At 47.5% G+C, this 26,647-nt stretch overlaps 1 protein-coding gene across 1 annotated transcript in view; it reads left to right on the top strand.

The window, feature by feature from the left end:
- dnah9 (dynein, axonemal, heavy chain 9) overlaps nt 1–26,647 on the top strand; it is a 649,263-nt gene that overhangs the window by 243,074 nt on the left and 379,542 nt on the right. Inside the window, exons 37-44 of the mRNA XM_072455799.1 lie at nt 1,727–2,014; nt 7,793–8,003; nt 8,694–8,821; nt 10,863–10,971; nt 19,507–19,654; nt 20,625–20,799; nt 22,514–22,687; nt 23,948–24,155. Coding sequence (XP_072311900.1) covers nt 1,727–2,014; nt 7,793–8,003; nt 8,694–8,821; nt 10,863–10,971; nt 19,507–19,654; nt 20,625–20,799; nt 22,514–22,687; nt 23,948–24,155 — 1,441 coding nt within the window. The remainder of the gene's footprint in view (nt 1–1,726; nt 2,015–7,792; nt 8,004–8,693; nt 8,822–10,862; nt 10,972–19,506; nt 19,655–20,624; nt 20,800–22,513; nt 22,688–23,947; nt 24,156–26,647) is intronic.

Raw genomic sequence — 26,647 nt, 5'->3', positions numbered from 1 at the left:
TGTTCTCTGTCTGTGGAACTGAACACACGATTGAAACGTCCGGTGCCTTTAATGTTGTTGAACAGTGATGATGATTTCATTCCATATTGTGTGTGTGCTTTTATAAATGTGTTTTAGTTGGTTTATTGATTGTTTTAGCTAGTTATTCTGTTACTGTTGTAAATACATATGAGTATGTTATACATATATATTTTTTTATTTAATCCATTTGGAGACTTTTCCTCATGTACGTGTCTTTAAAATATTTCAAATATTGAAAGTAGTTTAGTTGAGAGTTTAGTTGTGGAGACATTTCCCATGAGCGAGGCCCAGTTATGGCTCATAACACAGCGCTCCCTCTTTTATGGAGGCTCTGCACACGACCAGCATCACCACTTTGAACTTTTCCATGCATCCATGGATCTCAATGGAAATTATGATGAAAAATGCTGTCTTAAAGATGTACATATAATATTATTTATACAGAGGTCACAGATTGTCTAAAAGCTCCGTTCACTTAAATGTCATAGGAATAAGACTTATGGTGATGTGTGCCTGATTTGAATTCCATGTCATTTTGTAATTTAAGCCAGATTCACCTGAAGCGTTTTAGTGAATAAAAGTGCAGGGAGTCATATTTTTCTGTGTGTAATGTAGCGGTGACTTCCTTTCAACTAATATTAAATCAAAGTGAGTAATTGTCCAGCCTTTTTCCAGAGTATTAAACCGTCGTTCTTCATAGACGATTTAGTAACGTAGACTTTGGATGAAGCTTAGGTGTAAAAAGCCCTTTCACAAGTTGTTTATTGCTACTTTTGGGCTAATCTTTTTGGGAGGGTGTGTTTTGGAACACTCTGTATTCTGTAGATAGATGAGCCTAACCCTGAGCACAAGCACACAACCTCAAACGTGCTCTGGAGAGGGAAGTTTGTTAGTAATATCAGAACAAAGAGGCTTTACTTGTCATTGTCAGTGCATCATTCACTCACTCCACGCTCTTGATGAAATACTAGTTGCTATCGCTGCCCTGGAAAAAAGGCTGGCGATCTGCACCATCTTCAAACACCACTGACGATTCACACACAGACACTGCACAACGGCCTTGTAATGGAACCTGTCTGCAGCTGAAAACCCAGATTGAGACGATACCAACCTGTGAGCTCTCTATATGAGGAGTCCCTGCTCCGCCAGAGGAGTCCCTGCTCCGACAGGCCCAGAGGAGTCCCTGCTCCGCCAGAGGAGTCCCTGCTCCGACAGGCCCAGAGGAGTCCCTGCTCCGACAGGCCCAGAGGAGTCCCTGCTCCGCCAGAGGAGTCCCTGCTCCGACAGGCCCAGAGGAGTCCCTGCTCCGACAGGCCCAGAGGAGTCCCTGCTCCGCCAGAGGAGTCCCTGCTCCGACAGGCCCAGAGGAGTCCCTGCTCCGACAGGCCCAGAGGAGTCCCTGCCCAAAGTCTCCACCCGCGACCCCTTTCGGGAACGGGGGATTTAAATTGTTGTCTTTCTGACTTATTCATTGTTCATTGCACCAGGACAAGTTCCTATGTTTGTGAATTCTGTTCATGGACAATGGAAATAAACCTTTTCTGATTCAGATTCTGATGACAAGATAAAAGCTGAAAAGTTAGTTTCAATGATACTTTATTCCACCCTTTTAAACCTTGATAAGTACAAGAGGAAAGAAGCATAAACGTATCTGTTAGAGAGTGTACTCTGTGGCTCAGTTTGACACTTGCTTGTGTTGGGGCAGGACCACTATGACTGGGGCTTGAGAGCGATCAAGTCTGTCCTGGTGGTGGCTGGCTCCCTGAAGAGAGGCGACCCACAGCGAGAGGAGGACCAGGTGCTCATGAGGGCACTCCGAGACTTCAACATCCCCAAGATTGTGACTGACGATATGCCCGTCTTCATGGGCCTCATCGGGGACCTGTTCCCTGCTCTGGATGTCCCCCGGAAGAGAGACATAGACTTTGAGAAACATGTGAGACAGTCCATCCTGGATCTGAGGCTACAGGCTGAAGACAACTTTGTTCTTAAGGTAAGGCAGCATCACACGTCATATGTTCTTGCACTAGAGGGGACAGAGACAGTGGCTCCGGTAGTGTTCGTCCTCTGATCCAAAGTGAATGGTTTGAGTCTTCAGGGTCAGTGTCTGCACACGCCACTGTGAGAATGGCTCACTGGGTCCTTCATGTGAAGTGCCTTGAAGATATAATAAAGTGCTATATAAAAGTAATGTATAATATTTTCTGAAGCAACATATCTTATAAATATATATCATATTTACGAGACTAGATTTTGTTGACGAGATTTGTTTCATTTTGTTCTAAATGATAAATCTCTGTTTCTCTGTTTCTTGGGTTGAATTCAATATTTGCCTCAGAATTGTACAAACGATACCCCATAATGACAACGTGAAAGAATGTTGTTAGAACGAGCTCCTCAATCCTGTTGAAGCTCTGGCTCCAGTCACAGCCTCTTCTTCACTTTAATGACGCTCACACTCCTGTTTAGGGACACTTTTTCTCATTCTTCTGCAGAAGCTTCAAACCCCAATAAGTTTGGTCGCTGAGCGTTGATTCACAGCCATTTGAAGATCTCTCCAGAGATGTTCAGTTGTCCTTCTAGCAGCTCCTTTGTTCTCCTGCCTTTGTGCTCAGGATCGTTGACTTAACTTGATGAACTTTGACCCCAGTCTGAGGTCCAGAGCCTCTGGAGCAGGTTTGTCTCTATAACTACTGCATTCAGCTTTCTGTTGATCTACTTTGATCAAAAGGGTGTAACATAACAAAATGTGAGACGGTGTAGAAGTAGAAGTAGAAGCATCTATCCATCCATCCATCCATACTCTCCTCTTCACCCTCCGCGGGTGGTCCCCCTTCAAGCTCGGGTCCTCTACGAGAGCTTGAGGGTTCTTCAGTATCTTTGCTGTTCCTGCACTTTTCTGGAGCGAGATGTCTGATGTTTTTCCTGGATCTGCTCAAGTCACTCGTCCAGTTTGGGGGTCATTCCTCCAGTTTGGGGGTCATTCCTCCAGTTTGGGGGTCACTGCCCCAAGTGCTCCAGTCTCTCCGGGCACCACTGATACCTTCACGCCCGAGGCCTTCTCCAGCTCCTTGGGATTTCTCTAGTTTCTCATGTTCCTTTTTCCGGATGTTTCCATCTCATTTACTGCAATGTCCACCACCACGGCTTTCCTCTGACCCTTGAGACCACCACTATGTCCGGTTGGTTCTCCATTACCATTCGGTCTCTATCTGGAAGTCCCAGAGGACCTTGGCTCGGTCGTGCCTCTGTCCTTCAGACCGGCTCTTTCTAGCCATTGGTAGGATTTCGTGATATCAGCAACTTCAGTTTTGTTCCGGTGGTACATTCCATGTAGGGGCGTGTCCTCCCATGTAGGGGCGTGCCCCCCAATGTAGCGGCATGTCCTCTCATGTAGGGGCATGTCCTCTCATGTAGGTGCGTGTCCTCCCATGATGGTCCCTCCAGCACCTCATCATCTTCTGTTCCTCATTGTCTGAGACATTCGATGAGCACGTCATCTGTAGGAGCCTTGTACTTATGGATCTTGGACGTTTCGTCCTGGATCGTGGCTCTCACGCTCACTAGTCCCGCCTCCTTCCTTACGGCTAGTGTACAGTCTCAGGGTGCTAGTGTACAGTCTCAGGGTGCTAGTGTACAGTCTCAGGGTGCTAGTGTACAGTCTCAGGATGCTAGTGTCCAGTCTCAGGGTGCTAGTGTACAGTCTCAAGGTGCTAGTGTGCAGTCTCAGGGTGCTAGTGTGCAGTCTCAGGGTGCTAGTGTACAGTCTCAGGGTGCTAGTGTACAGTCTCAGGGTGCTAGTGTACAGTCTCAGGGTGCTAGTGTGCAGTCTCAGGGTGCTAGTGTACAGTCTCAGGGTGCTAGTGTACAGTCTCAGAGTGCTAGTGTACAGTCTCAGGGTGCTAGTGTGCAGTCTCAGGGTGTCAGTGTACAGTCTCAGGGTGCTAGTGTACAGTCTCAGGGTGCTAGTGTACAGTCTCAGGGTGCTAGTGTACAGTCTCAGGGTGCTAGTGTGCAGTCTCAGGGTGCTAGTGTACAGTCTCAGGGTGCTAGTGTACAGTCTCAGAGTGCTAGTGTACAGTCTCAGGGTGCTAGTGTGCAGTCTCAGGGTGCTAGTGTACAGTCTCAGGGTGCTAGTGTACAGTCTCAGGGTGCTAGTGTACAGTCTCAGGGTGCTAGTGTGCAGTCTCAGGGTGCTAGTGTACAGTCTCAGAGTGCTAGTGTACAGTCTCAGGGTGCTAGTGTACAGTCTCAGGGTGGTCAGGAGCTTTCATGTCTTAACAACTGTGGTCTGATCACTGGCAGGGCGTGGCAGGGTCAGATCACTGGCAGGGCGTGGCTCAGGGGTCTGATCACTGGCAGGGTGTGGCAGGGTCAGATCACTGGCAGGGCGTGGCTCAGGGGTCTGATCACTGGCAGGGCGTGGCTGTTTATTGCCCTGGATCTTCCCATTGAGCTGCTTCTGAGGACTTGCCTCACTCGTTGTAGGTATTTGGCCGTAGCTTCTTTCCTTGTTTCCTCTTCGTTGTCATTTGCCTGTGGGATTCTCAGGTCCTTGTAACCGTCCTCAATGTCTGCTATTGTTCCAACAATCTTCTGTCACATTGTAATTATGTGGCACTTTTTTGTAGTATTTGTTGTACTTCCTGGGTGCACTGTATCACTGAACTAAAGGAACCTGATTGGACGGCTCTGTCTGGGACACAGAAGAGGAGGTGTGACCAGACTGAGAGCTTCTGTCGAGAAATACAGCAGGACATTTCACCTTTTAGAAAACAATAGAGCATAATCAGTGGTAATAATAATAACCATTTGTCTAATTATTTCTCACAATCCCTTAAACTGCATCTGTGTACCAGTGGAATAATCCAGAAGTCTGTTTCCAACTCCAAACTAATTTCAGTCCTCTTTGCTGTCAATAACCCAAACCCAATTTTCCCGGCCCCCGAACACGTCCTATTCTCATCTGCAGCTGTTTATGGGATTTATGTTGTTATTACAGGACTCTCACTCTCTGAAGAGCGCGAGTGGGCTGCAGAGCCAAACACTGACACAAGTTGTCTGCCGAGTCCCCAAATGGGCCTTCATCTCCAACAATTTCCACAGATATTACAGTTGTAGTGCTTTCATTTAGATTTATCGGACTTCTCCACAAAAGCTATTTACCTCACGTCTCAATGTTTCAGGAGAAAGAGGGCATTAGTGTCAGATGCGTCCGCCGGATCGGGATGAATTGAGCAAATATTGCAGCGAGGTGGTTTGTGTTGGGGAGGTCCGGGTGCTGCTGACCTGATTCTGCTCATCTTATTACCTCCACCACACACACCTACACACACCTACACACACCTACACACACACACCTACACACACACACACACACACACACACACCTACACACACACACACACACACGCACACACACACACACACACACAGGGCCTGGTGTCAGACGGATGAGCGCTAGAACCAAGGGGAAATAAGTGCGATCTGCCTGAGGTCAAACACACACGGCAAGCACATAATAACGGCGTATCAGGCAGGCCAGCACTGCAGCACGCCACTTAACACTGACATGGAGAGGCCACGGATAAACAAAAGCCCAGGGAGAGAGAGAAGGAGGGGAGAGAGAGTGCAGTCTGCTCAATAACAAGCGCCCCCCTCCGAGTCTGAACTTTTACTGTCTTGGTTGGTGCAGCCAGCATTTTTAATTCCAGACAGCGCAATGGGGCAGCAGCAGCATACCTCCAGCGTTAGCTCGTGCTAGCATTAGTCAGAGCACATGAAATCAGTAATCAGGCCGGCCCAGTGAGAGCGGCCCGGCGGCTCAATGTGCTGCGAGCTGCTGTCGATGCCATTGATTGAGCCTGCCAACTGTGTGTTTGAGTGCACCAGGAGGAAAGCTCTCTCTGCCTCTCTGTCCATGACCACCTCCACGTCAGGACACTGTCCACCTCCACGTCAGGACACTGTCCACCTCCACGTCAGGACACTGTCCACCTCCACGTCAGGACACTGTCCACCTCCACGTCAGGACACTGTCCACCTCCATCTCTTTATATTTGTGGTGCACCAATATGGACATTTTTCGTTGATACCGATACTGATGTTATGAGAAAAGCTTGGACCGATATCAAATATTATAAATACTTGTATATTCTAATTTAATTATTATTTTTTTCATTAGGTCAGGACATGTTAATGTTAATGAACACACATGACACATGCTGTAAACACACCGGGTTGTAACTCCTGCCATGGACACAATGAATGGATACCTTTGGAATGTACTTTTAGTGGCAGAAATAAAGACCGTCACAAAGAAATGGACGACACAAACATCACCAACGATCAAGGATGAGACTGAGATAGGAACAGACATCAGACAAAAAAATGACATTGACATCTGATTTAATTTGGAAATGAAAATGTATAGACCTTCATTTAAATGAAAATGTACCATGGTTGTGTTTCGTTGGATGTTTAGTGGAGGTTTGGGTCTATTTGTCAAAACTGTGTTCTCTTTTTATTCTGTTTGTTTACAAACTCCAAATTTGCATAAAACAGATGTATAACACAAATCCTTTGGATAATTTACTCTTTTAAAATGGAAAATCTATCTAATCCAGCTTTATTTGTGTAGTACAAAACTGTTTGTGAATAAAAGTGCATTTTTAAACGAGACTTAAAAGCATCAGCTGAAGGTGCAGTCTTTATGTGGAGGAAGAGTTCCAAAGTTTGGGGCTGACTACAGGAAAGGCCCGTCGCCCCTCTGGAACTGGCCCTCAGACCTGAGCGAGCGCAGGAGTGTAGGGGACAATGAGGTGTGAATGTACGCGGGGGCCAGTCCCTGAAGCGCTTTAAAAACACATCAACTCTAAAATGAAAGTGAACTAAATAGGTGTCAGATGTTCTCTACGACGTGGCCAGTGAAAAGACGTGCTGCAGATGTTTGAACTAACTGTGAGCGTGACAGGTTAGCTTGTTAGCTGTTAGCTTGTTAGCTGTTAGCTTGTTAGCTTAGCTGATCCCAGTGTATAGAGAATTACAGAAGTCAAGACGTGTCACTAAGAGATGAAACCCATTTGAGTCTAAATAAAAGCCAGAGGTGATGAAAACTAGATTTAACCACAGCATTTATCTGCTTGTCAAACTTAAACATCTACAACAATGATGGTGCAGGGTGTTGTTTAGTTGTGTTTGTGTGCGTCTCATTGTGTGTAAAGATGGTCTTATGTCGTCTTGTGTGTGTCTCATTGTGTGTAAAGATGGTCTTATGTCGTCTTGTGTGTGTCTCATTGTGTGTAAAGATGGTCTTATGTCGTCTTGTGTGTGTCTCATTGTGTGTAAAGATGGTCTTATGTCGTCTTGTGTGTGTCTCATTGTGTGTAAAGATGGTCTTATGTCGTCTTGTGTGTGTCTCATTGTGTGTAAAGATGGTCTTATGTCGTCTTGTGTGTGTCTCATTGTGTGTAAAGATGGTCTTATGTCGTCTTGTGTGTGTCTCATTGTGTGTAAAGATGGTCTTATGTCGTCTTGTGTGTGTCTCATTGTGTGTAAAGATGGTCTTATGTCGTCTTGTGTGTGTCTCATTGTGTGTAAAGATGGTCTTATGTCGTCTTGTGTCTGATCTTTGTGGATTCAGTTTGGGAGGATTTGTTCCATTCTTTTGGACATAATTAAGGTGAATAAACGTCATATTCAGAATAGAAATAGTCTCTATGAGGCACAGTCATGTCCACAGGTTGCTACATAAGGAAGTGTGGTGTTCCAGGTGGTGCAGCTGGAGGAGCTGCTGGCCGTTCGTCACTCCGTCTTTGTGATCGGGAATGCAGGGACAGGGAAGAGCCAGGTGCTGCGGGCCCTGCAGAAGACCTACCAGAACATGAAGCGCAGACCTGTGTGGACCGACCTCAACCCTAAAGCGGTCACCAACGACGAGCTCTTTGGGATCATCAACACTTCCACCCGGGAGTGGAAGGACGGTAGGTCCACAGTCCTCATAATATCTGATCTGAGAAAGTTCAAAGTGAATGTTTAGGTCATTAAGATGTACTTGAACATGGCATTCTCTTAAGATGCTCTTAGGACAAAGAAAAATACAAAGTACAAAAGCTTCGTAGTTAATTAACTCAAAATGTGTAAAAGGTGCAATATGCAACTTTACTGTTCGGGGTCCGCCACCTGCTTGTTTCTGCATTTATCCATCTCTATGGAAGCTCACAGTCATGGTGTTTTACAAGGTGCTCTCGAGCAATAAACACAATGATTTTATCATCATTATTATCATTATTATTTAGTTTTTCTTACAGTTGTAGAGTGACATGGGGGGAGAGAGGGTAGAGCGGTTCAGCAGTCAATGGTTGGAATTGAACCCACAACAGCAAGGCTCTGTAGCATGTAGCGTCTGTAGCATGTATTCACTGTACCACTGGCGAACACCACAGGAAAAAAATAAAACAAAACGGTTAATGAGTTTCAGAGCATTTTGTAGGAAGGTTACCATCAATGTTCCATTTAAGCTGCGCTCCGGGTAAAGGAATATTAACTCAGTGGAGACAAGTAGGTGATTCACCCCCCACCAAACCAGAAAAATATAGTGCTTGTGTGAATTTGAAGTTAATTAGAGCTTTTAAGAGAGTCCTATAGTTTGCTCACACAGACTCTCTTCACAGGACTCTTCTCCTGTATCATGCGAGACATGGCCAATGTCAGCCACAGTGGGCCCAAGTGGATCGTTCTGGACGGAGACATCGACCCCATGTGGATCGAGTCCCTCAATACAGTCATGGACGACAACAAGGTGCTGCTCCTTGACCCCTATGACCTCACTGACTAGAATGACCAGGTATAGTGTGTGTGTGTGTGTGTGTGTGTGTGTGTGTGTGTGTGTGTGCGAGTGCGAGTGCGAGTGCGTGTGTGTGCGTGAGTGTGCATGAGTGTGCATGAGTGTGCATGAGTGTGCATGAGTGTGCATGAGTGTGCGTGAGTGTGCGTGAGTGTGCGTGAGTGTGCGTGAGTGTGCGTGAGTGTGCGTGAGTGTGCGTGAGTGTGCGTGAGTGTGCGAGTGCGAGTGCGAGTGCGAGTGCGTGTGCGCGAGTGTGCGCGAGTGTGCGCGTGTGTGCGCGTGTGTGCGCGTGTGTGTGCGTGTGTGTGTGTGTGTGTGAGTGAGAGTGAGAGAGAGAGCGACTACAGAAAAGAAATGGAGAATGATATGGTTAGAGTGGGTGGGGCAAAGGTGTAATGTATTCCGTCATTGTAGTTTATAAAGCCGGGGGGGAGTGTCTTTGTCTCCTAATAACAGTCCATCATGTCCATCATGTATAGTGTTAGTGTATCATTGTTTTGCGGATGGGACAGAGTGTTTTACACATGTGTAAGGAGTGAGGATGTATCTTACACATGTGTAAGGAGTGAGGATGTATCTTACATCTGTGTAAGGAGTGAGGATGTATCTTACACATGTGTAAGGAGTGAGGATGTATCTTACATCTGTGTAAGGAGTGAGGATGTATCTTACATCTGTGTAAGGAGTGAGGATGTATCTTACACATGTGTAAGGAGTGAGGATGTGTCTTACACATGTGTAAGGAGTGAGGATGTATCTAACACATGTGTAAGGAGTGAGGATGTATCTTACATCTGTGTAAGGAGTGAGGATGTATCTTACACATGTGTAAGGAGTGAGGATGTATCTTACACATGTGTAAGGAGTGAGGATGTATCTTACATCTGTGTAAGGAGTGAGGATGTGTCTTACACATGTGTAAGGAGTGAGGATGTATCTTACATCTGTGTAAGGAGTAATGTGTAATGGCCGTTGCCTCGAAGAGCAACATAAACAGATGTAACAATGTTCAGAGGAAATTAGCAAATGGCATTAACTGTCCTTTGACCCTCTTTCTGAAGGAAGAACTACAAGCCCCCTTTGTTCGGATTCAAGGTTTCTTGCCGTACAGATCTAGAGAGTGTTTGATTCCACTCATGAAACAGTCGGAGCGTCTACACAAAGGCTCATTAAGCTGGCATTGAACCTCTACATTGTCTTTTTTCATCTTTCCTCCGGAATCTCCGGCGGGGAAGAAGTGAGATTCTCTCCCTCAGGCCTGCTAGCCATTTTAGCCTCGTTAGCTTTGTTAGCTTGTGATGCGGGCTGTTTTCCAGCTTTGGTCCCGCAGTGTTACCAGACTTGGGCCTTCCTTGTTTACGCAGCCCTCGCTCTTCTTCTTTGAGATTCGGTGTGTCGAATGATGATTTGTGGGTGCATCGTGTCAATGCCATGACCGGACGAGTCTTAGTATTTACAGCAAATAACAGCCTATTGTACATTATAGTAGGCTCTAAAGAAGTGACTTTAAATCAATGTAAACAAAAATAGTGCAATAAAACTTGCAGAGATAATTCTTGTGTAAAATCAGAATAATCCCTCAAAGAGGAACCGCTAAATATTCCTCATCAATGCACAACAAAACAAACAGAGACGGACTTTAGTCTGGCGCTGCAGCTTCAGCTTCTGACACGTGGCACACCACATGACACATGGTCATGTGACTGAGTGACAGCTTTACACAGGCGTCACTCCCTGAGCTCGACACATGTGACGACACCTCTGCTCGTTACTCATCACTACATTAATGCGCTGTAATGTAGCTCGTCATGACGACGCGAGTATTGATCCTCTCCAAGTATATTTCAAGATTGAGTATCATTTTGTTAACCACCAATTACCTTTTTATATTTGGTGCATCCTTCTCTCTGGACGGTGTGATTGTGCTGCTCACAGCTCCTTCTCCTCCTGTGGGACAAATGAGGCTCATTGTGTGTGATTTGTGTTTCCTCGTCAGGTGCTGACACTCGCCAGTAATGAGCGAATACCACTGAACCCGTCCATGAGACTGCTGTTTGAGATCAGCCACCTACAGACAGCCACGCCCGCGACTGTGTCCAGAGCAGGTAACACTCCCCCACCACAGTGTCCAGAGCAGGTAACACTCCCCCGCCAGGTAACTCTCCCCCGCCACTGTGTCCAGAGTAGGTAACACTCCCCCGCCACTGTGTCCAGAGCAGGTAACACTCCCCCGCCAGGTAACTCTCCCCCGCCACTGTGTCCAGAGCAGGTAACACTCCCCCACCACTGTGTCCAGAGCAGGTAACACTCCCCCGCCAGGTAACTCTCCCCCGCCACTGTGTCCAGAGCAGGTAACACTCCCCCACCACTGTGTCCAGAGCAGGTAACACTCCCCCGCCACTGTGTCCAGAGTAGGTAACACTCCCCCGCCACTGTGTCCAGAGCAGGTAACACTCCCCCGCCAGGTAACTCTCCCCCGCCACTGTGTCCAGAGCAGGTAACACTCCCCCACCACTGTGTCCAGAGCAGGTAACACTCCCCCGCCAGGTAACTCTCCCCCGCCACTGTGTCCAGAGCAGGTAACACTCCCCCACCACTGTGTCCAGAGCAGGTAACACTCCCCCGCCACTGTGTCCAGAGTAGGTAACACTCCCCCGCCACTGTGTCCAGAGCAGGTAACACTCCCCCGCCAGGTAACTCTCCCCCGCGACTGTGTCCAGAGCAGTTAACACTCCCCCACCACCGTGTCCAGGGCAGGTAACACTCCCCCACCACAGTGTCCAGAGCAGGTAAAACTCCCCCGCCACCGTGTCCGGAGCAGGTAACACTCCCCCACCACCGTGTCTAGAGCAGGTAACACTCCCCCACCACCGTGTCCAGAGCAGGTAACACTCCCCCACCACCGTGTCCAGGGCAGGTAACACTCCCCCGCCACCGTGTCTAGAGCAGGTAACACTCCCCCGCCACTGTGTCTAGAGCAGGTAACACTCCCCCGCCAGGTAACTCTCCCCCGCCACTGTGTCCAGAGCAGGTAACACTCCCCCACCACTGTGTCCAGAGCAGGTAACACTCCCCCGCCACTGTGTCCAGAGTAGGTAACACTCCCCCGCCACTGTGTCCAGAGCAGGTAACACTCCCCCGCCAGGTAACTCTCCCCCGCGACTGTGTCCAGAGCAGGTAAAACTCCCCCGCCACCGTGTCCAGAGCAGGTAACACTCCCCCGCCACAGTGTCCAGAGCCGGTAAAACTCCCCCGCCACCGTGTCCAGAGCAGGTAACACTCCCCCGCCACTGTGTCCAGAGCAGGTAACACTCCCCCGCCACTGTGTCCAGAGCAGGTAACATTCCCCCGCCACTGTGTCCAGAGCAGGTAACACTCCCCGCCACTGTGTCCAGGGCAGGTAACACTCCCCCGCTACTGTGTCCAGATCAGGTAACACTCCCCCGCCACTGTGTCTAGAGCAGGTAACACTCCCCCGCCACTGTGTCCAGAGCAGGTAACACTCCCCCGCCACTGTGTCCAGGGCAGGTAACACTCCCCCGCTACTGTGTCCAGAGCAGGTAACACTCCCCCCCACCGTGTCCAGAGCAGGCAACACTCCCCCGCCACCGTGTCCAGGGCAGGTAACACTCCCCCGCCACCGTGTCTAGAGCAGGTAACACTCCCCCGCCACTGTGTCTAGAGCAGGTAACACTCCCCCGCCAGGTAACTCTCCCCCGCCACTGTGTCCAGAGCAGGTAACACTCCCCCACCACTGTGTCCAGAGCAGGTAACACTCCCCCGCCACTGTGTCCAGAGTAGGTAACACTTCCCCGCCACTGTGTCCAGAGCAGGTAACACTCCCCCGCCAGGTAACTCTCCCCCGCGACTGTGTCCAGAGCAGGTAAAACTCCCCCGCCACCGTGTCCAGAGCAGGTAACACTCCCCCGCCACAGTGTCCAGAGCAGGTAACACTCCCCCGCCACAGTGTCCAGAGCAGGTAAAACTCCCCCGCCACCGTGTCCAGAGCAGGTAACACTCCCCCGCCACTGTGTCCAGAGCAGGTAACACTCCCCCGCTACTGTGTCCAGAGCAGGTAACTCTCCCCCGCCACTGTGTCCAGAGCAGGTAACATTCCCCCGCCACTGTGTCCAGAGCAGGTAACACTCCCCGCCACTGTGTCCAGGGCAGGTAACACTCCCCCGCTACTGTGTCCAGATCACGTAACACTCCCCCGCCACCGTGTCTAGAGCAGGTAACACTCCCCCGCCACTGTGTCTAGAGCAGGTAACACTCCCCCGCCACTGTGTCCAGAGCAGGTAACACTCCCCCGCCACTGTGTCCAGGGCAGGTAACATTCCCCCGCCACTGTGTCCAGAGCAGGTAACACTCCCCCGCTACTGTGTCCTTAGCAGGTAACACTCCCCCCCACCGTGTCCAGAGCAGGCAACACTCCCCCGCCACCGTGTCCGGAGCAGGTAACACTCCCCCACCACCGTGTCCGGAGCAGGTAACACTCCCCCGCCACTGTGTCCAGAGCAGGTAACACTCCCCCGCCAGCTCACTCCAGATCTGTATCTCTGAATTGAGTTCTTCTCATGAATCAATCTGGGAAGTCTCTCACTGAAAGCCATGAGACAAAAAATGACTTACACGCTAATTAATCGAAGCGTCACAACAGCAGAAGAAGCAGGAAAAAAATTTTGTGAAATCCAAAGTTCAGAAAAGCACAGGCCTTTTTCTCATCCGTGTCGTTGCACGTTTTAGAAAAACAGAATAGTCTGTATTTCTCCTAAAATAGGCTGAAGTACGACCGTCTGCGCCGCTTGTTTTGGTTTGGTTGTTTTGACTCCACCCAAACCGCATGAATCAGCAGGAGCCTGACAAGATGGAGCTTGTGAAATCACAAGAATCAAGAGAACTGGTCTTGCTGGCAGGGATAAAAAGTGCAGAAACTATTTCCCTCCGTGGTAAAATGAATACTGTATGTTCTTTCTTTGTCATCAAACAGCGGTGATTCTGGATCTGAAGCAAATGATGCATAATACAAACATAATGATAGATACGCTTTTAATTCCCTTTTCTCGGTTTAATCAAATGCAGAAGAAGTTTCCAGCAGTGAGAGATCTTGGCCTGTCTTGTGCCATAAATCGTCTCTGGTATGTGAGATGGAACGTGGTTTGCATTGACAAACCCTATGGGATCCACCATTAACATGCAGCTCTATAGATCCATATCACCTTTATCTGTGTCGATGATCAGCTTTGATGGCTTCACATTTTCTTCAGTTGCACCTCTAGCGAAATCTAGTCTTTTGCATTATTCAATGTTATAACATTCAGTCTCATTTATACAACATTTTCTTTTTTCCTCAATTTTCTTTTTATTTCTTCATTTAAAAAAAATAAAAATAAACTTTAAACAAAGAAACACACCGGTCCTAAACGCTCCAACATTTTCAAATATGTCCAGTAAGTAAGGATTATTTCAACGTATCAAAGCTTTTCATGTGATTTTTCATGTGATTCTCTTTAAATCAGGTGAAAAACCTTTAGACCTTTTGTGTTCCAGACCTTGAGTTTCAGGTCAGTTCTATTTGATACAAAACCTTTGGTCAGAAACCGACCAGTTTAAGGCAAGGCAAGGCAAGGCAAGTTTATTTGTAGAGCACATTTCATACACAAGGCAATTCAAAGTGCTTCACACAGCAGGAAAAATGCATTCAAATCACAAAGAAATTACAGAAATACAATAAAATTAACTAAATTAAAAATTATCAATCCAACTGATTTTCTAAACTAATAAAATCACAAACAAAAGAGAAGAGTGCAAAGAAAAAAATTAACTACAATAAAATTAACTAAATTAAAAATTATCAATCCAACTGATTTTCTAAACTAATAAAATCACAAACAAAAGAGAAGAGTGCAAAGATAAAAATCCTTTCAGTCATATGCGCAGCTAAACAAAACTGTTTTTAGCTTAGATTTGAACATTGTCAGAGTAGAAGCCTGTCTCACATCTTCAGGAAGACTGTTCCAGATTTTAGCTGCATAAAACTGAAACGCAGATTCCCCATGTTTTGTCCTGACTCTGGGCACCCGCAGGAGGCCGGTCCCTGAGGTCCTCAGAGTCCGAGATGGTTCATATGGCACTAACATATCCAAGATGTACTTTGGTGCTAGGCCATGGAGAGACTTGTACACATGCAGAGCTGCTTTAAAGTCTATTCTCTGAGCCACAGGGAGCCAGTGCAGAGACCTGAGAACAGGACTAATGTGATCATACTTCCTGGTTCTAGTCAGGACCCGAGCAGCAGCGTTCTGGATGTACTGCAGCTGTTTTACAGCTCGTTTGGAGAGACCAGTGAGCAGGCCGTTACAGTAGTCTAATCTACTGGAGACAAACGCATGGATAAGTCTCTCTAAATCTGGTTTTGACACTATATTTTTGATTTTGGCAATGTTTTTTAGATGGTAAAAAGCTGCTGATGTTATTGATTTGACGTGGCTATTAAAGTTCAAGTCTGAGTCCATTATTACCCCCAGATTTCTAATTTGGTTTGTAGGTTTTAGAGCGAGACTCTGGAGGTGACCGCTAACACTTTCTCTTTGTTTCTGTGGGCCAAAAACGATTATTTCAGTCTTGTCTGAGTTCAGCTGGAGAAAGTTGTTTTGCATCCACAAACTGATCTGTTGGATGCAGTGACAGAGTGAATCTACTGGTCCATAGTCACCTGCCGATAGTGAAACATAGATCTGAGTGTCGTCTGCATAATTGTGATAGGACACATTTTCACTGCGTATTAACTGACCCAACGGCAGCATGTAGAGGTTGAACAGAAGGGGACCCAGGACTGACCCTTGGGGCACTCCACAGGTCAGGGTCATGTGGTCAGAGACACAGCTACCAATTTCAACAAAGTACTTCCTGTCTTCCAGATAGGACCTTAACCAGTTTAGGGCAGTGCCAGTGATGCCCACCCAGTCCTCTAGTCTCTGTAAGAGGATCCCATGATCGACAGTGTCAAAAGCAGCACTCAGATCTAACAGAATTAAGACTGAGGCTTTGCCCGTGTCAGTGTTCAGGCGGATGTCATTTGTCACCTTGACAAGAGCACTCTCAGTGCTGTGATGAGGTCTAAAACCTGACTGAAAAACATCAAATGAGTTGTTTATTAAGAGGAAATCTGTGAGCTGTTGGTAAACAACCTTTTCAAGGACTTTGCCCCAAAATGGCAGATTAGAGATGGGCCGGTAATGACTCAGTACTGCGGCATCAAGACTGCTCTTCTTTAGGAGAGGCTTTATGACCGCAGTTTTCAAAGACATTGGGAATGTTCCAGATTGAAGCGACATGTTAACTATGTGAGTGAGTGGTGCTAACAAACTGTTCAGCACAGACTTTAGAAATTTGGTGGGTAACACATCAAGGCAGCATGTAGATGAACTCAGACTGGTGATGATCTCATGGACAGTTTTGTCAGTTACTGGTGCAAAGTGAGTTAGCTCTAAGTGTCTTGGTGGTTTTAGGGTAATTTTTTGCATTGTGGGATTTATAGCATTTTTAATGCCCTGAACTTTGTCATTAAAGAATAATGCAAACTCATTACACTTGGATGTGGAAATGAGTTCTAACGGCAGCTGAGCTGGAGGGTTTGTTCATCTGTTACTGTGGCAAACAGGACACGCGAGTTGTTACTGCAGCTTCCAATTATTTCAGAAAAATATCTTTCCCTAGTTCTACATAAGATTAGGTTGTACATGTTCAGCTTCTCTTTGTAAATCTATTTTTGAACCTGGAGCTTTGACTTGCGCCATTTCCGTTCGGCCCTGCGGCACTCCCTTTTCTGTGCCCTGACCGAATCATTATTTCTCCACGGCGCACAGAACATGAGACATTTTCAAAGTTTATCATTTCCATAAACAGTGCACCTGTGCCATCACTTATGTGTCTCCTCTGAACAACTGCAGGACCAACCGGAGGTTTGGGAGAAACAGACAGGTCAAAGAAGACACAGAAATGATCAGACAGAGCAACATCGATCACATTAACATTTGAAATATTTACCCCCTTTTTAATTATGAGATCTAGAGTGTGTCCTTTGCTGTGGGTGGGGCCTCTCACATGCTGAGTAAGACTGAAGGTTTCAAGGACAGCATCAAGCTCTTTAGCGTTTCTGTCACAAATATTATCAACATGCACATTGAAACCACCTATAATGACCAAACCATCAAAGTCTGTGCATATGACTGAGAGCATCTCAGTAAAATCATCAATAAAACTTTGGCAGTGCTGGGGAGGCTTGTATAAAACAATGAAGAGAATGGATGGAGACCGTTTTAGCTCCATTTTAAAGGATACATACTCAAATGATGAAAACACCCCAAAAGACAACCTGCGGGTAATTATTTCATCTCTAAAGACAGCACAGACTCCACCCCCTTTTTTTGTTTTCTCGTGTTTCAGATTCAAACTTAAAGTTGGGTGGAGCAGATTCTATCAGAACTACATTTCCTGTGTTTTTGTCAAGCCATGTTTCAGTTAAAAACATAAAATCAAGATTATAAGAAGAAATAAAATTATTAATTAAGAGAGATTTGTTACATAAGGATCTGACATTTAGCACAGCAAGTTTCAGACTAGTTTCAGTGGGACTGGGCTTTATCTTTTCACAGGGAATATGAATCACATTTCTCAGATTGGGCCTGACTCGCATTTTGTTTTTCCATCTGTGTGATGATGTGACTACAGAAATAGCACTAAGGGGGGCTCTTTTTACATAGGGCCCCGGGTTGGTTTGATTTTTAATGTGACAATAAGTCCCGGCAACGCTGAGACCCAGGGCATCCTAGCTATGGGAGATACCAGGTGAGAGGCGAGGGGGGATGGGTGGTGGGGCTTTTGTTGGTGTAGTCGGCATAGCCCTTGCTATATTGGGCGTGAGTGGAGCCATCTTAATGCCTGATTTGATCAGACTTTGAAAATGGCTGGGAAGGCCCATGAGTGAGAGTGGAGATGAGAAGGAGAATGATGAATCTTTAGTGGGAGTAGATGTTGCAGGGGGAACCCAGGGCTGGTGTGAAGGCAGGGGCGATGACAGAGATGTTGTTGGGCTTGTCACAGAGGGGTCCAAGGCCTTTGAAGATTGTTCCTTTGCTGGAGGCGGTGGAGGTGAATGTGGAGCAGCTGGAGCTGAATCCTTTGCTGGTGGTGGTGGAGCAGCTACTGATGAATCCTTTGGTGGAGGCTGAGGTTGTGGTGCTTTTGATGTTGAAACATTGGCTCGGTCTCTGGCTGATGGAGCAGCTTCTCTCATTCCTCTCTTCTCTATCTGCTCAGGACCCTGTCCAGGCCCAGTCCAATGCCTCAGAGCGTGGAGCAGGTTCTCTGTCAGCACCCTCACTCCACCTCTGCATAGGTGGGGGCCATTTCTCTTAAACAGGTCCTCTCGTTTCCAGAATAGATAGAAGTTCTCAATGTAGTGTAGTCCTCTCGGGGAACACTCTTTGGACAGCCATGTGTTCAGCTGAAGAAGCCGGCTAAACTTGTTTATCCTCCTGTCGATGTTTGGAAGAGGTCCACTTATGAATGTTTTGATTTCCATTTTATCAAGCACGTCGAATAACTTCAAGAAGTCTTTTTTCAAAACTTCAGTCTGTTCCCGCCGCATGTCCACTGCACCCACGTGCACAATCAGCTGTTTAGCTCCTCCATGCTTAGCCATAATATTTGGAAGGAGTGACGTTATCTCAGAAACAGTGGCGCTTGGAAAAGAATGTGTGTTTATCTTTTCATGCGTTTAAGATTTTGGCAATTTTGTGTTCTGTTCTCTCATTTATAACTCCATGGATCTTTTTGATTGTCTTATGTACTGGGCCAAGGGTTCAATACACAGCAAACACGAGGGGGGACACACAGCCCTGTCCCACCCCTCGTTCCAGTGCCAGTGGCTCTTCCAGGTGACGGGTCATTTCACTGGGCTTCACATGTCAATCCGTCCTGTACTTCATTCATTCCAATAGAACCAGAGTGTTTTCTAATCAGCTCCATAATCTTAGTATAGAAGGTGATATCGCCCCCTGGTGGAGCACACACATTCAGCAGAGTAAAAACCTTTAGAATAGTCCCTTTAACAAGTACATATCTTCCCTTTGTCCCTTCAGAACTTTGTTAGATATTCAGTTTGAGATTAAAATTGCAACTGTGTTTGCCTCTGTTTGATGAATAGTACAATTTATTTTAACAACATGTCTATATCAGGGCTTGTCAGTGGGCGTGTCCCCTCAGGAGCCATGTTGGTCATGTTAGCCATAATAGCCTCGTTAGCTTGTGAGAGAGACCGCTGGAATGTACTTTTGCACAAAAAAGGCATCACAAAGAAATGGCACAAACATCACCAATGATCAAGGACTGGACTGAGATAAGGACAGACATCAGGCAAATGGAACTTCATTTGAAAATTGACATCTTTGATAGAATTTGGACTGAATGGGAATTAAATGTAGAACTTATGTCATAATTGTATTTATGTTTTGTCATACTGTGACTTTAGAAATGGAGATGTTTGCAAATTCTGTGCCGTAAAAACCTTATTTTACTACTTTAAAAGTAGCTACAGTAAATATAAGAGCTTTATAAAGTGATGTCCTCCTCGACAGGGATCTTATACATAAACCCTGCTGACCTGGGCTGGAACCCTCCTGTGGCCAGCTGGCTTGAGAGGAGGGAGATCCAATCAGAGAAGGCCAATCTGACCATTCTGTTCGACAAGTACCTCCCCCCATGTCTGGAGGCGCTGCGGTCCAGGTAGGCCCGCTGCCCACTCTCCTGCCCACTCTCCTGACCACTCTCCTACCCACTCTCCTGACCACTCTCCTGCCCACTCTCCTGCCCACTCTCCTACCCACTCTCCTGACCACTCTCCTACCCACTCTCCTGACCACTCTCCTGACCACTCTCCTGCCCACTCTCCTGCCCACTCTCCTGACCACTCTCCTGACCACTCTCCTGACCACTCTCCTGACCACTCTCCTGACCACTCTCCTGCCCACTCTCCTGCCCACACTCCTGACCACTCTCCTGACCACTCTCCCGCCCACACTCCTGACCACTCTCCTGACCACTCTCCTGCCCACTCTCCTGACCACTCTCCTGACCACTCTCCTGACCACTCTCCTGACCACTCTCCTGCCCACTCTCCTGCCCACACTCCTGACCACTCTCCTGACCACTCTCCCGCCCACACTCCTGACCACTCTCCTGCCCACTCTCCTGCCCACACTCCTGCCCACTCTCCTGCCCACTCTCCTGCCCACACTCCTGCCCACTCTCCTGACCACTCTCCTGCCCACTCTCCTGCCCACTCTCCTGCCCACACTCCTGACCACACTCCTGACCACCCACTGGCACGGTGGCAGGGTGGCACGGCTGCAGGGTGGCTCGGTGGCAGAGTGGCACGGTATCAGGGTGGCAGGGTGGCACGGTGGCTTGGCCTCACAGCCTCACAGCGTGAAGGTTGCAGGTTGGACCCCCTGTGTGGAGTTTGCATGTTTCTGAGTGGGTTTCCTCCTAATTTTGACTATATTATTGTTAAATTAAATCTATGTTTGTGCTGCTCATGTTTCTATTTAGAATACTTTGGCAGGGATATTTCTATATCGAATTCATAATAATAATGACATCCTATAGGAATCTATTAGAGTAGGTTGTTGAAGTCAGATGACAGGAATTGAGTTAGAGATTTTAGGAAATGGCCAGTGAACCTGTTTTTGTGCAGATTTAAGAAGATGACCCCGATCCCGGAGCAAAGCCATGTGCAGATGCTGTGTTACCTGCTGGAGAGCCTGCTGACCCCTGAGCACACGCCCCCGGACAGTCCCAAAGAGCTGTATGAGCTCTACTTTGTGTTTGCCGCCGTCTGGGCTTTTGGAGGGGCCCTGTTCCACGACCAGGTGTGCTTCTGTCTCTGTGTGTGGGCCCTTTATGTCTTAGAACACTCCTGTGGGCCCTTTATGTCTTAGGACACTCCTGTGGGCCCTTTATGTCTTAGAACACTCCTGTGGGCCCTTCATGTCTTAGAACACTCCTGAGTCCATGCCCCTGCACCCGCTCGCTCACAGAGTCCATGCCCCTTCACCCGCTCGCTCACAGTCGCTACATATTGTGTCTGTATCATTTGTTCTCTGGTGGCTCTTGTAATAATCTGCTTCTATTTATGAAAGTAATATACAAGTTATTTTGGGTTGAAGAAATGGCAGGTTTTTAAAAATGAGATATCCATCTGAAAATGAAGTGGACGGCGCACAGATTACTGAGTTTAAATCAGCAGGAGCCTGTGGCCGACGGTTGCTAAGCAATCCAGTTAGTCTGCGCTGTACTGTACTGAGGCTTTCCGACTTAAGGGATAAAACCACTCTCCGCGCGCTCGAAATGTTCTCCACTTTATTTTCCCATCACAGAGACATTTAAATGCTAAGTGGTTTTATTGACTGGGGAGCGGTGCTGAGTGGACGAGACAGGTGTGGGTGGCAGGTGCGGGTGGCAGGTGAGGAGGTGGTGTCTGGGAGAAACAGGCCTGCCATCTCTCATTCTGTACATCTCAGCTGCTGCCGCCCTATCTGCACGCTCCCTGTGTGTGGAGCGGTCAGTTTCTCATGTCGATCACTGCTCTCCCTGTGTGTGGGACGGTCAGTTTCTCATGTCGATCACTGCTCTCCCTGTGTGTGGGACGGTCAGTTTCTCATGGTGATCACTGCTCTCCCTGTGTGTGGGACGGTCAGTTTCTCATGTCGATCACTGCTCTCCCTGTGTGTGGGACGGTCAGTTTCTCCTGTTGATCACTGCTCTCCCTGTGTGTGGGACGGTCAGTTTCTCCTGTTGATCACTGCTCTCCCTGTGTGTGGGACGGTCAGTTTCTCCTGTTGATCACTGCTCTCTCTGTGTGTGGGACGGTCAGTTTCTCCTGTCGATCTCTGCTCTCCCTGTGTGTGGGACGGTCAGTTTCTCATGTCGATCTCTGCTCTCCCTGTGTGTGGGACGGTCAGTTTCTCCTGTTGATCACTGCTCTCTCTGTGTGTGGGACGGTCAGTTTCTCATGTCGATCACTGCTCTCCCTGTGTGTGGGACGGTCAGTTTCTCCTGTTGATCACTGCTCTCTCTGTGTGTGGGACGGTCAGTTTCTCATGTCGATCACTGCTCTCCCTGTGTGTGGGACGGTCAGTTTCTCCTGTTGATCACTGCTCTCTCTGTGTGTGGGACGGTCAGTTTCTCCTGTCGATCTCTGCTCTCCCTGTGTGTGGGACGGTCAGTTTCTCATGTCGATCACTGCTCTCCCTGTGTGTGGGACGGTCAGTTTCTCATGTCGATCTCTGCTCTCCCTGTGTGTGGGACGGTCAGTTTCTCCTGTCCATCTCTGCTCTCCCTGTGTGTGGGACGGTCAGTTTCTCATGTCGATCACTGCTCTCCCTGTGTGTGGAGCGGTCAGTTTCTCCTGTCGATCACTGCTCTCCCTGAGTGTGGGACGGTCAGTTTCACCTGTTGACCTCTGCTCTCCCTGTATGTGGGACGGTCAGTTTCTCCTGTTGACCTCTGCTCTCCCTGTGTGTGGGACGGTCAGTTTCTCCTGTTGACCTCTGCTCTCCCTGTGTGTGCTCTGTGGGGGTCCAGCTGGTCGACTACAGACTGGAGTTCAGCCAGTGGTGGGTCGCCCAGTTCAAAAGCATCAAGTTCCCGTCCCACGGCACTGTCTTTGATTACTACATCCACCAAGAGAGCAACAAGTTCGAACCCTGGTCCAAGATGGTGCCCAAGTTTGAACTGGACCCAGAGATGCCCCTGCAGGTAAAGACCAGCCTCCTTCTGTAACATGAGCGCAACCCAAGAAGTACTTTGTTGTTCCATTATAAATAAGAAAATACATTTTTGTAACATGCAAAACAGTTGCCTCGATTTCATTTATCACTAATAGAGAAGCAGATTAAACAATGTTCACAGGAATTTAGCTAATGGCTAACTGTCCCATCATGCCCTGTCCTTAGACTGTCCTTCTGCAGAAAAAACTACAAAACCAGATAAGTGAAAATGTAATTACAAACACAATGAATTGAAAATACCTTGAGGAAAACCACAGTGAATGTGAGATCCCACAAAAAGAGGCTGCAGATGTTTGTTAGCAGATAAACTGTGGCCTCTTGAACATGGACAGAAGCTTGGGAGCTAAACGCTCTACCTCCTACTGTGCTTTTAGAGACTCTTGGGACCACCAGAAGGCTCTACTTCCTACTGTGCTTTTAGAGACTCTTGGGACCACCAGAAGGCTCTACCTCCTACTGTGCTTTTAGAGACTCTTGGGACCACCAGAAGGCTCTACGTCCTACTGTGCTTTTAGAGACTCTTGGGACAACCAGAAGGCTCTACCTCCTACTGTTCTTTTAGAGACTTTTGGGACCACCAGAAGGCTCTACCTCCTACTGTGCTTTTAGAGACTCTTGGGACCACCAGAAGGCCAGCATGTTGAGAGTGAAGAGCTCTGATTGGATGAGATGGTTCTATAGCATCTTTGAGGTGGGAGGGGCCATGTCATTTATGGCTTTGTAAGTCAGGAGGAGGAGTTTAAATGTGATTCTTAACTGGACAGGAGCTAGTGAATAATGTATGTTATATTGTAATACTAAATATCTGAAAAAAGCCTCTTTAAACCACTGGGGTCCTTCCAGTTTTTTGAACACAACAGATATGTTTTTATGTTGTTTCTGTTTTTAAACTAGTGACTTCAAGCTGTCCAGCCAGCTCACGCTCTCCAGCACGAACAGAGCTTTGTCACATTCGGCCTCAAAGTACATTCTAAACCAAACTGAACCAGTGTTTGAACAGAGCAGAGCATCTCTGAAGCTCTGAAGCGAGCTTGTAGTCCATTCTGCATTTGATAGTGACTTACATGGTGATGTTGAAAATGCATAACTACTTCAATCAAATCAACCAAATAATTGAACCCCCCCTCCTCCAGAGGATGAAGTCATTTTTGTTGATTTGATCTAATGAATAGTGACCGGATGAACACTTACCTGACCGCCGTGCACTCTGGGGCGTGTTCTGTTCCAGGCCTGTCTGGTCCACACCACAGAGACCATTGGCGTAAGCTTCTTCCTGGACAGGCTGCTGGACCACAGGAGGCCCGTGATGCTGGTGGGCACCGCGGGCACTGGGAAGTCCGTTCTGGTTGGAGACAAGCTGACCTCTCTGGACACAGACCAATATATGATCAAAAATGTGCCCTTCAACTACTACACCACCTCCTCCATGCTGCAAGGTGACCACACACTTCTAATGACCACACACTTCTAATGACCACACACTTCTAATGACTGCACACTTCTAACATGTTTTCAATGGTTTAAAGAATCAGAAAAGACTTATTGTCATTGTCAATGAACAAAATAAACAAACATCTTGCTTTGGTGATTTAGTGGAACATACAACGAAGAACAATAATTAAAACAAGATATATAGAATTGTTGTAATTAATATTGTATCATATATTGATATTGTAATGCATTAATAAACCTTTCATTGTTATGCATTGTGACGGAGCCAGTCCGTCTTTAACTGGTGTCGGCGCTTATTTGCTGAGCAACCGCGCGGCCCTTCATGCCGCGCGCACTTTCCAACACACTCATACATTCCCCGCTCCCCGCGTTTCCCTCTGTTTCATCCATTTGCATCAGACGCTACAAAAGCATCTTTTCCCGGCACTCCTCCGTCACTAATCCGGGTGCACACTTGCGCGCGAATGAGCCGAAAATACCACAGTTTCAAATGTGGTCTTTAAATCCTAAAAATTGTGAATCTTTTGTGTGGGATGTACCTGAAAATGTTTCTTTGTTGCAAAGCAATGATATTACTTTGAAAAGTCTTTTTTCTAAGGTGGGAAAAGAAACCAAAGGTTGTCTGGATCAAGAGAGGTTTATTATTGACAATGGGGTGTTGTAAATCGTTAGTGATGAATGTAAATGTCTTGTTGTTCCCTTTAGCTGTAGGACCCTTGTCATGCATTTAGCACACACAGTGCCATGGTCAGGTCACCTCGGTCGCGACAAAACATTCTTGCGCGTCAGTTCTAGATTTCCATGTATGCTGACATTCACAAATATTGCGCTACATGTCCGACCTGTCAGAAAACATCTTCCAGTTATCTCCACTCCCTTCCGCAAGGATTGCGATAGACATTGTGGGGCCCCTGGTGAAGAGCAGCAGTGGACATCAGCACATCCTGGTCATCTCGGATTATGCCACCAGATTTCCAGAGGCTTTTCCGCTGAGAACCATCACTGCGCCTGCTGTCCTTCGAGTACTTGTTCAACTGTTCTCCAGAGTTGGATTACCTGATGAAATTTTCACAGACCAAGGCACCAACTTCACATCTCGTTTAATGCACCTTTTCCAGCAGCAACTGGGCATTTCCTCCATCAAAACCACCCCGTACCACCCACAGACGGATGGACTAGTTGAGAGGTTTAACCAGACGCTGAAGCGGATGCTCCAGAAGTTCGTGGATGATACCGGCAAAGACTGGGACTGTTGGCTACCCTTTGTTTTGTTTGCCTATCAAGAGGTCCCTCAGGCGTCAACTGGATTTTCTCCATTTGAACTGTTATATGGCTGGGATGTTCAGGGGCCATTGGACCTTCTACGCAAACAATGGGAGGACCCACCAGCACGACAAAGTAACCGGAGCATTGTCAAGTTTGTACTTGAAATGCGAGAGGGACTGTCAAAGCAGAGAAGAACTTGCAAGGTGCTCAAAAAGCTCAGAAGACCCGGTACGACCGCCAAGCCCGCAGTCGTGAGTTCCAGCCTGGTCAGAAGGTGCTGCTTCTTCTGCCATCCTCCACCCATAAACTTTTGGCAAAAATGGCAGGGCCCGTACACTGTCACCCGGAAGATGGGGCCAGTCACATACGAGGTCCTGCATCCAGAGAAAAAGAAGTCCAGGCAGACGTACCATGTCAACCTCCTGAAGGAGTGGAGAGAGCGTCCAGTCCAAGCTCCAACAAAAGTCCTGTTGGTCAGGAAAGTAGATGATGACGAGGACGGGAAAGAGCCGGACATGGGACTGGAGGGACTGACCAACACTGCTACCCCTGTGCTGGTTGATCTTCCTCCTGAGCAAGCCACACAGCTACTCCAGACCTTCAAAAAAGTGTTTTCGCTGTTCCGTGCCAGTCCTGGAAGAACTACAGTGGCGGAACATGTCATCCGCCTGAAGGAGGGTCGGTCGATCCGACAGCGACCATATCGTGTTCCACAGCAGCTTGTTGGGAAGCTCCAAGATGAGATCCAAGAAATACTGAGACTGGGAGTCATTGAACCTTCCAAATCCGAATGGAGCAGTCCTGTAGTGATTGTTTTCAAGAAAGACGGATTACTCAGGATATGTATTGACTTTCGAAAGCTGAACTCTGTGTCTGAATTTGATGCATACCCAATGCCAAGGATTGATGACTTGCTGGAGAAGATTGGTTCCGCCAAGTACATAACCACATTGGACCTTTGCAAAGGATACTGGCAAGTGCCCCTCGAGAAGTCTTCACGGCCCTACACAGCATTTCAAACACCAACTGGACTGTTTCAGTTTACTGTGATGCCATTCGGGCTGCATGGAGCACCCGCTACGTTTCAACGTCTGATGGATCGAGTTCTCCAGGGGTGTGAGCGATTCAGCGCGGCTTATCTCGACGATGTCGTCATCTTCAGCGAGACCTGGGAGGACCATGTCCGACATCTCTCCAAAGTCCTGAAGCA

This window comes from Eucyclogobius newberryi, unplaced genomic scaffold, assembly GCF_026437365.1.
Source record: "Eucyclogobius newberryi isolate DKJ021-1_F unplaced genomic scaffold, fEucNew1.0.hap1 SCAF_20, whole genome shotgun sequence".
In the NCBI taxonomy this organism is placed as follows: domain Eukaryota; kingdom Metazoa; phylum Chordata; class Actinopteri; order Gobiiformes; family Gobiidae; genus Eucyclogobius; species Eucyclogobius newberryi.
Note: the sequence above shows the minus strand (reverse complement) of the source record. Positions and strands in the feature narration are given on the sequence as shown.